Below are 12362 nucleotides of genomic sequence, written 5' to 3' on the forward strand. Positions count from 1 at the left end.
AAAAGATCTGTGTTTTTGCAATAACTTTATGTTTGTCTTCAGCCCATAGGAGGTTGTTTGATCAGCTTGGGTTGGACTAATTCTAACTTTTACATTCCTTTGAAACTGCTGGACTAGATTAGTGACAAGCGCCAATCTCCAATTTCAACCACTTTTTGATGAGACCTGTTCCTGGCTGACGAACAGCCTACTACATACTGAACAAGAAAAACAACTGCTTGTTCTGAAATACTTCAGTGAGCACATTTCATCAAGTGAAACTCGTCTCTTGAGACTTGAGACTGTTGACTTTTGCCAATGGGTTCCCAGATTGCTGGAGCACAGGATACTGTACATGTCTGACATTCCTCAAAGGCCATTGGGCAATAGTATTACAGATAGGAGATGTTTGAATGTTTAACGTTGCACAACCTGTGTATTTTACATTGTCTCTTAGTTTGCCTTTATCAGGTTGCAGGCCTGATCAGATGGCGCTAAAAGCGATAAAATGGCCAAAACGTGGTTAAACTGGGCCTGGGCCGAAGCTCAGCGGTCCAGGTCCTTGTAGCCCAGTCTGGCAGTGTGCTGCGGGTTCGACTTCCGATCCCGGCGGCCTTTACTGCATGTCACCTCCCCATCTCTCTCCACATTTCCTGTCAGCCTACGGTTTATCCTACTGTTTATCCCTTATTAAATGAAGGCGAAAGCCACAAACAAAACAAAAGTGGCTAAACTGATTGTATAGCTCATTTAGCTGGGGACCACCATAGAACCACCTCAAGGACCGCTGGATTTTGAGAACCACTGAGATAGATTACATCCTGTTGAAAATGAAATTTATATTACTTATTTTTTAAAGTGGACCTCGATCTTGTCTGGAGATAAACAGTTGTAATTCCTAGAAACAGAGAATACAGGTGTTCTTCGTGTACTAGTCCTATTCCAGGAAATTAGACAAGTACGTAGATCTAGAGTTGAACACCCACACAGTAGAGAGGAAGGAAAAGCTCCAACAGCTAGGCTACTGTAGCTACTAGCTACAGTATCTAAGCTAAAGCATCAGGTTTGGGGGGATTATATGCCCCTGCCTGTGTGTCTGTGAGCAGCTAATCGCTCTCAGGCATCGCTGGACTGATTGCCATAACACTTTGCACACTCCCAGTAGGCCAAGGAACATCAAACGCCATCTGTGTGATTCAAGATGCCGATATGGTTGCGTCCCTCTGTGATGCAACTTTGCAACATTCAAAACGGCATGCTCGGTGGTGTCTCTCGTGGCTCAAGTTCGCTCAAGTTCGCACCCCTCCGTCGTGGTCTAAAACTATACTTTATTAGCCAAAAAGAATTGTCAGCGGTTGTTGGACAAAATAGTGACAGCAGGGGGATTCGAACCTGCGAGGTGTGAATTCAGAGTTTAGTGACTAGCCAGTCATGATACAAGGTTAGCTGCCTGATTGGGGTTTTCTAACTGATTAGAATGTGAGTGCCCCGCCCCCACAGGTGCCCTAATACTTACTATTAGTAGGAGGGGGGCCAATCAGAAAGTATTTATTTAAAGACGTTTACGCCGCGGACAAAGCCAACTCTTGTCGTGACAAATCATGACAATAAACACAATGTTTTAGGCCAAACAAAGAATTAGAAAGTAGAAAAAAACAGCAGGTTACAACACTTTGTAATTATTTGTTTGGTCCAAAATATTGTGTTTGTTGTCATGATTTGTCACGACTCGAGTTAGCTTCGTACGACGCTTAAAAGGTCTTTAGATAAATACTTTATGAAATGTCTATGGGAAAAATGCATTGGGATTCATTTCCTGGGCCTGCCGTCGTCATGAAAGGGGGCGGGACTGCGACGCTCTATTGGTGCTGCGAATGACTCCCTCCATCTCACAGTTTTCAAATCGTCTGCATGGTAGTGCTTTAACAGGCGGCTTCAGCTTTTGAATTGTACTGTACTGTAGGTTGTACAATTTTTTTGTTTTTAATGTAAGAATATACACGTGACACACACACACACACACACACACACACACACACACACACACACACACACACACACAGGCCTGCCACCTTCTTCATCTGTGAGCAGTGCCAGGGCGGCCATTCCTTACATGTGTGTGTGTATGTGATAGTGTGTGTACACGTACATGCTACGTGGGACTATGCGTGCTTGCTTGTGTGTGTGTGTGTGTTACATTGTGCTATTGTGACCAGTGCTTCCACCTGAAGGATCAACCATCTCACTTCTGTTCGTTTAATGTCAGCAGCCTCACCACAACTTGGAATGGAACACTGTCATTTCAGCTGTCATCCAGGTCACAAGCTGCATCTGTCCTGTCTGCAACGCAGTGGGTTATTTATGCCCACTGATGTATAGCATCAGCCCTATACAGGACAGCGTATACGGTAAATAAAATAAAAATAAATTACACTGGTGTTTTTTGTGGGGAATGGATATCAATATTTTTATATGACACATTAGTGTGTCTGTTCGGCATGTTATAATAACGGAAGCCCTAATGGGTGAAGACAGTCCAGTTTCTAGATGTTTTGTCTCATGTTTAGTTTGTTGTTTTTTACCACAAATGTATAGCATGTTTAGACAGATGATATACTGTAGGTTCATTGTTAACTGGAACTGTCATTAGACCAACAACCTAACGCAAATCCCTAACTCCAAGCACGGCGCAAGCCGTGCAATGCATGTCCAGAGCGACGGGTGATTTCCTTATGTCGGACCTAGAGTAGGTCCGATATAGGTCGGAGTAGAGTAAATATAAAAATAAAACTAAAAACTAAAAGATCACAACTTTTTCATCAATTAAAAATAATATTTTTTTTCCCAAGAACAAGAAGTAGTGGTCCCGAGCAAGTTACATCTAAGTCCACTTGAGCTAATAGGAACCACTGTGCTAGATGCCTAAATTGCAATCGTGGTGCGTGTTTATTGAGGGTGGGATGTCTGACTGTGAGTCAGTTACTTGTGATTGTATTCTAAATTCTGAACTTCTTAAATCTTGCCCATGACATATACTCTGCATAGGCAATTATACATAACCAGTAAGACACCTGAGGGTGAGAAGCGTGCACGCATCCGCCTGGGTGACAGCAGACTGCTGGGCGAGTGCTGACGCTTTGAAATGGAGGGTCAGATCAACAAATCCGCCTGGGTGACAGCAGACTGCTGGGTGAGCGCTGTCGCTTTGGCATGGGGGGGTGAGATCAACATATGGAATTAATTCTGTATGCCATATATGGAGCGTGTCTTGAGTGTATAGGGTTTGATGAGGTCAGATCAACATATGGAATGTCAGAACGGGTAAGCTCCATATATGGAGATCTAATGGTGGCAGCGGGGGCAGTGTATGGGTGTACAGGGTTTGATGAGGCTTAATTTTCGGGCATGTTGAAACTAGTTTTCGCCGGCTGCCGGGCACGGCTGCACTATTAACTTTGGGGCTGGCCCGTCTAGAGTTTAAATGGACACGTATCAGTCAAAAGGGAGACATCGAACATATGGAATGTCAGAACAGGTCAGCTCCAAATATGAAGATCTAAGGGTTTGAGGTCAGATGTAGAGTTGCTGGCCAATATTGATGACATCAAGGATCTCCATATATGGGCTTAATATTGATGACATCAGGGATCTCAATTCCTACCAACCAAACAACTGACTGACGGGAAATGCACGATTGCATAGTAAATGCAAATGAAACTCGGTTAAACATTTTGAAAAAATAAAAACCCAACTTAAATGAGCAAATCCAGAATCAAACTGAATTAAAAACACAAAAAGTTAAACTAAAAATGTGTGTGTGTGTGTGTGTGTGTGTGTGTGTGTGTGTGTGTGTGTGTGTGTGTGTGTGTGTGTGTGTGTGTGTGTGTGTGTGTGTGTGTATTTAGGCCTATACATCTCTCTCCTATCAAAGTCTCAGGGCACAATGGAGCTCCAATCTCTTGTAATCCTTACCAATGTTTACTTGTAGGCTATCTACAAAATTCAAGCCTGGCTCAGTGCATCAGCTCATTCAGCTGTATGACTAACCTGTATAATAAAAGGGACTAATCCACATATTATGTTGTGGGGGAAATGTGGAAGACACTTATTGGAAGAAAGGACAGAAAACCACCAGAACTCCTACCAATACAGACAAAATGCCATTCATTCCATTCACAGTATGAGTTTGTATGACCTTGGACAACCTATAGCTATTTGACCACCCCAAACTAGCTAACGCAGTGTGTATTATCAGCTGCCAGATGGAATTCCTCGACCTGAACTAGGCCTACTGTAACTGCAATCCATAATGGGAAAATGATAAGTCTATTGGAGATTCTTATCTGAAATGTACGTATTGTGTGTTGAAATCAACCTGAACATAAAATGATGGCTATGCTGGTTCTAAATCTGGCTCGCGCGCGCGCACACACACACACACACACACACACACACACACACACACACACACACACACACACACACACACACACACACACACACACACACACACACACACACAGTCCCCCCCCCCCCCCCCCCCCCCCACACACACACATTTCGCATAGTTACGGAGATATTGAAATACTTGGATAAGTTGGATCTGTTTAATTGATTCCCTTTGGTAGTCTAATATAGCCTAATAGGCTACACCTGTTGCCTTACTTGCCTATTAACTGTAAGCTACAGTCAGATATACTATGGCAAAGCCTTATTTCTACTAAAAGTGTGATAGGTGCAGCTGAGTAGTTATAATATAATAATACTAGATATTATTGACTATCTGAAACAGACCTGTGCACTGTTTGCCATTCCCATAAACCAAGGAATTATAGGCTATAGCATTTAAACACAGTTTGTTGTCAAGGGGTTAGTGGGGGGGTTCCTGAGGACACGGCTGCCTTGAAAGTTAACTGAAAGTCCTATAAACATACCGGTAATGGTAGCTATACTAGTATCTTTTACAGTAAAAGGATACCGGCTCTCTAGAGTAGCCTATACAACAAACAGAAAACTTTCACTGAGCACAAAAAACGCCACAAACTCACTCGTCATCTGCGATGTCTTTCCCGTTGATGAGGTTTTTCCCAGTCATATTTGTGTAATCCCACAGATCCTCTTTGATGCCGACATAGTAAACTCTCGTCCTGCCAGCGGCACCCACCGCTGTGGCAGACCAGAAGAGGATAAACAGCACGCTTGCTAGCCACTTCGGTGTCAGAGCCATGTTCAAGTCAACTGATCGCCCAGCTGCTGGATGCAGGGCGATAGGGTTTATGTTGACGGGGAGCAAAGTAAAACCTCCGTTAACTCCCCCATACAAGCACGTCAACTCAACACTCAAAATAAAACTCCGCTTGGGGAACAAACAGTAGCGCTATTCAGCCCGTGACTGTCTGAGCAGGGCATGTGGGTATGACCGCCCACCGCTCCATATAATTTGGAATAAGCCTCCTCATATCAGGCAAGAAAGCTATAGGTTAGATCGGCGATTCAATCTCATTTCCCCCCCTTGATTCAATCTCTAGCGTCGCGAGACTTTTAGCTGAACGGGGGAGAGGCAGGGGATGAGGGGACCACCTGGGATGAGATCATGGGGAGTTTGGGGACCCCGTCACCCCCCTCCCCCAACCTATCCCTGGGGCTGGGCCCTGGGGCACCTGCACCGTACACTGACGAACCCTGCAGCGCAGTAGGCTATCAGTTAAATTTGACACTTTGCGTACTGCACTTAGGCTTTGTTTGTAGGGCAGTAGCCAGTAGGTCACTTATAAAATACTGTGATAATGGTAAAATGTGAATCACTTTTTTGATTGGCACATTTCTGAAGTTCTGAAACCTCTACAGAATGTTCAACTGAATTCGGTTAACTTTAAATTATGCTCCTTTGCAGCTGCTACACTATAGCAATATGTCGGATGATGTCGGATTGTCGGCTATGCATCATCAAAGTGATATTTGCATAATCATTATAGTTGCTGGAACCAGAGTTGGCTCATGCATCATCTAGCACTGTGTACTTTACAGTAGACTGACCTACATCAGTGCTAGTGTGACACCTGCTGGCCAACTTTATGCTTTACAAGTCATAAGCTGTTTAACGATAGCTTTATAATGGCTTTATTATAGCACTTGTAAAAACGATACTTACACAGTGCTTAACCGGTGTAAAATGCATGAGGCTTAATTGAAACCCACCCATCTAACTGTAATGATAAAAAAGCGTTAGCGCCTTTACTTTTCTTTGTATGACCAGCCTACAGTTTGTAGCCTATACTGTTTGTATACCGCCTGTCTGTCTTGCTGTGCTTTAGTAACCAAACTCCCCAGGTTTGTTCAGCATTCTCTAGACTGTCAGTAACCAACTCGAGATTCAAGCAGTTTACCAAATTTGTCAGAAGTTGTTTCGGACTTGCATAAGTATAGCCTACTCATTTGTCAGAGCACTCAGTGTAGTACCCATTTAATTATACCATGTATAGTAGAGGCTACTCTGTAATATGATCATGTCATCATAGTGATGACATCAGGAAACTCCATCTATTGTATAAGGGGACATGTAGAGATATGTGTGACACCAGCTTGCGCCTTGCGGACACAGACAGACGGAACCATGCACAGAAAGTCAGACATAGGCTACACACATTTGTGTATTTTCGGACTGTGCTGGACAACTGCCAGTTCAAATTCCCAATCAGCACAACACATCCTATAGGTTATAGGTGAGGCGATCAAAAATAAAACAAGGTATAAAACATGCATGCAGGAGGTTTACTATAAGGCACTGAGCAGTAATACGTAATATAATGTCAAGTGTGTCAACTCAAGTAGGCTATAACCATTGTCACAATGACATTGACAACTACTGCATTTGACATGCCCTCCACAAAGTGTAAGTAAAATTGTACTTGTTTGGAGGACAGATAGATAAACATTAGATCTAGTATTTAGTATTGATTTATTAATTGATTGATTGACATTGTCTTGCAATGGCTACTGTATGCATACATGTATGCTGTACTGAATTTGTATATGTATATATATTTTAATTGAATTCCTCTTATACATATTCTCATTTCTCATGCCTAAACTGGGGGCAAAGCTTACCAAGCATCCTATATGCATCTTCAAGCCATACCAGGCTTCCCCATCTGGCCCCGGTGTATAGTACAAGTCTCTTGGTTAGTCCACCTTGCTTCCCCATGGCCCCGGTGTATAGTACAAGTCTCTTGGTTAGTCCACCTTGCTTGGAGATGGCATCATAAGATGACATGCATGCCCAGGTCTGATTCTTCCTCTTACCTTGGAGAGACAAAATCCAAACCCCATCGCCATCCACAACAATCACAGCTGTCTTTTTGTGCTTTGCCACGACAATCTATATTACACCTCTCAATTCACAATTTCCTAATAGCATGTTGCATAAAACAAATAGCTCCCCACCACGACGTAACAGTCAATTGTCAATGTTTATTAAAATAACTTCCTTTTAATTTAACTTTTACAATTTACAATTTAGGCATTTAGCAGACGCTCTTTTCCAGAGCGACTTACATTAAGCAAGAACAAAAAAGCATGGGAATACATCACATAAAAAGCATTTATCATGAAACATAACAAGAACGTAACAGTGCAATATCTATATAATGAAACTATACATATAAACTATATATACTATACTATATGCTATACATATGTACTATGACGTGCTATGACTACATACAATGCAATTATAGTGCTGTATCAAATGCTATCTAAGTCTACAGAAATGCTATCTAAGGGGGTAAGTTAAGTGCTATGGGCCATGATGGAGTCTGAAAAGGTGGGTTTTCAGACTACGGCGGAAGATTGGAAGTGATGCTGCAGTTCTGACTGCAATGGGAAGTGCATTCCACAGTTTTGGAGCCAGAAGGGAGAGAGTTTGGGACGTGTGGAGCGTTGTCCCGGCGTTTTTAGTGAGGGTAATTCCAGCTTCCCTGCGTTGATGGCTGATCTGAGTGCGCGGGAGGGTTTGTATAGGGTTCACTCATACTTGCAAGATATGGGGGAGCCATACCTTTGGTTGCTTTGAATGCCAGCATCAGAGTTTTGTATTCTGTGCGGGCAGCGACCGGGAGCCAGTGGAGGGAGCGGAGCAGGGGGGAGACATGTGAGAATTTTGGCTGGTTGTTGGAGAGGCTTAAGTGCTGGTAGGCCAGTAAGGAGGGAGTTACAATAGTCAAGTTTTGACAAGACTGTTGTCTGGATTAGGAGCTGGGCTGATTCCTGGGTGAGGAACGGTCTAATTCGTCGTATGTTATAGAGTGTGAACCTACAGGATCGAGTGACAGCTGTGATGTGAGTTTTGAACGAGAGCTGACTGTCCAGGACAACACCAAGATTCCTGGCTGTTGGGACAGACGTTACCAGGGCGTTGTCTACGGAAATAGTTAGCTAGTTAGTCTTAATAGTTAGTCTGCTGTCACCCAGGCGGATATGTTGATCTGACCACCCATTCCAAAGTGCCAGTGCTCGCCCAGCAGTCTGCTGTCACCCAGGCGGATGCGTGCACGCAATCTCGCCCTTTAGGGCAAGGTCGCTTCTCCTCCTCAGGCGTCTTACTGGTATATAGTAATTTTTTGGGTGAACTACTCATTTAAGTTTGTATTAATGAATCCAAACTTTTATTTCAATGGAAGAGAGAGGAGCAGAGAAATCTCCCAGGTTGGTACCAGCCTACCAGGTAGAAGTTAAGTATACAGTGTTGTAGTATTACAGTGGGAAAGCAGCATAAACAAATCAATGGACTCGGTGTAGATTAAATCACATACTGAGGAGGGACGATTAGCCTACATGAAAGTCCATACATTTTTCCCAACATCCAAGAAGCCATGGACAAATTCAGGACAATGATGGACAAACTGCAATGGCAACTGTACAAATCGGCATTGTCAGTCAATGGTTTGTGTTGTATGTATGTGACGTAAGACCAGAGCGCTGGTCAGGGTGTTGTATGGTGAAAAACATTGCTATCATAACACATCACTATGAAAAAGATATTGTTGGATGTCTACCTGAGGACAAAAGAGACACATAGATAGAGAGACATCCATGAACAACAACATCACTCTGCCCTCAGAGGAGTACTGGCAGATCCAAAAGCTGGTGAAATACATTAGGATAGGCAACCCAACAGCCACTGTGATTGCTCTATGCGCCATTAGGGATTTTAATTTATTGGAGGAGATGTCCCAACTGGCCATCTGGGATGTAGATGGCATTGAAGTCCTCGTTAACTTGCTAAATACAGAAGACATCAGATGCAAAATTGGCTCTCTGAAGATCCTGAGGGAGATCAGTCAGAACTCTCAGATCTCCCGTCTCATCACCGACCTAGGTTCCATTCCGACCATGGTGAGGATCTTGGACTCGCCGGTGAAGGACCTCAAGGCCCTGTCAGCCGAGACCATTGCCAATGTGGCCAAGTTCGGCAAAGCCAGGAATACTGTCAGGCAGTCTAGAGGCATTAAGATACTGTTGGAGATGCTGGAATGTGTTCCCGTTGAGGCCAAGCTGACTGAAAAGCAGAAGAAAGATGTGGAGGTGGCCCGGTGTGTTTCGTTGGCGCTGTGGAGCTGTAGCAAGAGTACAAGGAATAAGAGGGCCATCCAAAAGGCTGGGGGCATCCCCGTGCTGGCACGTCTGCTCATGTCCCCCCACGAGAACATGCTCACTCCTGTGGTGGGAATTCTGGAGGAGTGTGCTTCAGATAGACACTACCGAACAGCCATTCTAACTAAGGGCATGATCAAGGGCCTTGTCAAATCCCTCAGATTTGACAACCAGGAGCTTCAAATGCACTGTGCCCGTACTATATTTAAGTGTGCAAATAAGGACAAGCGCATCATTGACGAGGTGCGTAAGTACAAGGGCCTGGAGCCCCTAGTGTCCCTGCTGAGCCATGTGGACAATAAGCTGCTCCTGGCCGCTGCCGCCGGAGCCATCTGGAAGTGTTCCATCAGAATAGAGAATGTGGCTGAATTTCAGAAGTACAAGGCTCCGGAGAAGCTGGTTGGCCTGCTGTTGAAGCAGACTGATGAAGAGGTCCTGGTCAATGTGGTAGGAGCTCTGGCGGAGTGTGCCCAGATTCCTACCAACAGAGACATCATCCGCAAGCATGGAGCCATGGAGACACTGGTCAACCTGCTCACTCGAACCAACGATGCTCTGCTTGTGAATGCGTCCAAAGCGGTGGGTGTCTGTGTCATTGATATGGAAAACATTGACCGCCAAAATGGATTTTCTCTGCTCTGGTCCTTGTTGAATGCCACTAATGCACATGTCCAAGCCAGTGCTGCATGGGCAATTTGTCCATGCATCGAGAATGCAATGGATTCAGGGTTAATGGTGCGCAGCTTTGCGCAAGGTGGATTGGAAGTCCTTGTTAATTTGCTGAAGTCACCAAAAAAAGAGGTGCTAGTGAGTGTTTGTGCTGCCATAGCCAAAATAGCCAAGGATGAGAAGAATCTGGCTCTTATCAGCGATCAGGGTGTTATACAAATGCTTGCCGACCTGGCTGACACAATTGATGATAGTCTCCGTCGCCACTTGGCTGATGCCGTCGCCTGCTGCTGTATGCAGGCCAACAACAGGGAGTTATTTGGGGAGGCTGGGTCCGTGCCCCACTTGGTAAACTACCTCACGTCCACGGACAGTTCAGTCCAGCGTGCCACGGTGCAGGCCCTGTTTGAGCTCTCCAAGGAGCCCGCCAACTGCATCACCATGCACCAGCATGGATCTGTCAAGCTCAGAGACAGCCTAATGTCTCTAATGGGCTCCACAGATGAGGTCCTCCAGGAGGCTTCTGCCGGTTGCATGGCCAACATCCGACGCAAACTGTCCACAATCATGAAAGGCCCAACACGGTTAACGCCAAACAATCGCAACACTCAGACACCCAACAACCCCACTATTTCATCAGTGCCAAAGGGCTTGGCACTGATGAGGGATGACGATTCGGGACAGAATACAAAGGAGGAGTCAGAGTCTCAACATGATGAGATGGATCTGCAGCAAGCTATTTCACTTCAGGACACAGCAGAGGCCATCACCAATGAGGACATCACAGCAGAGGCCATCACCAATCAGTCAACCCCCAAAGCAGATGATCTTACAGAGGCACCTTCTAATGATTCTGGAGGTTGAGTAAAAAGTTCCTTTGTAAAGCATAAGCTTAAAGCCATGGAGAAACAGAAGAATGAACAGGAATGTTCTTTGTGATGGAACAATCGATTGCACTTCTGGAATGAAATGGCTACCACCAAAGGAGCATAGCTGGCATGAGAAGAGAAAGGATCTGCTTCGACAAAAGGAGGCATTTTTTTTTCTTTTTTTTGCCATAATTATACATAAAAAATTATAATACGGGTACAGTTGAGAGATTATGCTTGGGTTTCAGCAGCACAGACTACTTTGGTCTTGGTGGGTTGAAAAACTCATTTTTACTAAATTGTTTAATTACTGGCAATAATATGAGATATTATAGGTCTACGTTAAGATAAGCTAAAGCAAATAGAATCATTTTCGCTACCGTTGTTCCTCTGTACAAATCAAAAGCTAAATGTGTTCTAGGGAAATAGTTAAGACTGCTTGATTCCCAGCCAGGGAAACAAATATAACTAGAAAGGTGTGCTCGGTGGAGTGTAAATCTCTGTGCAAATCACTGTACTGTACCTAAGTACAGTTTGGAGTATTTCCAATTGTCTGTACTTACTTCTGCACTACATAACATATCCAAAACATAACCACTTAAGCCCTATTTAATACCAATGTACACGCTCAGTAGCTCACAATGTGTTGCATTTGCTATTTTAGAAAAGATTTGAAGATTTTTGAAAAAGAAAAGTATATTATATATAGTATACTTTGATGCCAATACTTTTGTACTTTTGAATGCAGGCCTTTTACTTACAGAGTAATTTTAATAAATAATAATAATAACTAGTAATGCACTCTGTCGAGGTGCCAACTTGCGCCTTGCACACAAGTAGGCCATACATGGCTGCTTACTGCTACTAACTATATGTCTATTACAACCGCTGTTCTAAATCCTTTAGACCCTTTATTGACCTTATACCTACCTTGAAGCATACCTTAGTTACGTCATCATCAACAGCCAATATAAGCGACCACCATTCTTACCGACATACATACATACGTTTCCTTTTAACCACCCAACATTGAAACATATCTTAATTACGTCACCATCAACAGCCACCACTAAAGCTTTCTGCTGCTGTCTAGGTTTGAAATACAGCAGTGGTCAGTCTCTCATTGCCCGGTGGAGTACACCGACATACACACATACAGCCGATACATACCCCCTATTGACCTTTATACCATTT

The 12362-nt window shown here is 43.9% G+C and overlaps 2 protein-coding genes across 3 annotated transcripts in view; one reads left to right on the forward strand and one right to left on the reverse strand.

Annotated features, from left to right (window-relative positions):
- Window positions 1-5374, reverse strand: part of LOC310876386 (ferroxidase HEPHL1-like) — a 260954-nt gene extending 255580 nt beyond the window's left edge. For both annotated transcript variants that reach the window (XR_014570723.1, XM_083789916.1), the window contains exon 1: window positions 5028-5374. Coding sequence is in view for 1 of the 2 variants with exons in the window: in XM_083789916.1 (XP_083646042.1) it covers window positions 5028-5206 (179 nt within the window). In the remaining variant the exon portion in view is untranslated. The remainder of the gene's footprint in view (window positions 1-5027) is intronic.
- Window positions 5375-9069: 3695 nt separating this feature from the next.
- On the forward strand, window positions 9070-11163 carry LOC310877776 (outer dynein arm-docking complex subunit 2-like; the record flags this gene model as incomplete). Its single annotated transcript, XM_083791725.1, has 1 exon — window positions 9070-11163. The coding sequence occupies one exon, from the start codon at window positions 9070-9072 to the stop codon at window positions 11161-11163; it is 2094 nt and encodes a 697-aa protein (XP_083647851.1).
- Between the last annotated feature and the right edge of the window lie 1199 nt (window positions 11164-12362).

Source organism: Protomyctophum parallelum (genome assembly GCF_964188405.1).
Source record: "Protomyctophum parallelum genome assembly, chromosome: 1".
Lineage (NCBI taxonomy): Eukaryota > Metazoa > Chordata > Actinopteri > Myctophiformes > Myctophidae > Protomyctophum > Protomyctophum parallelum.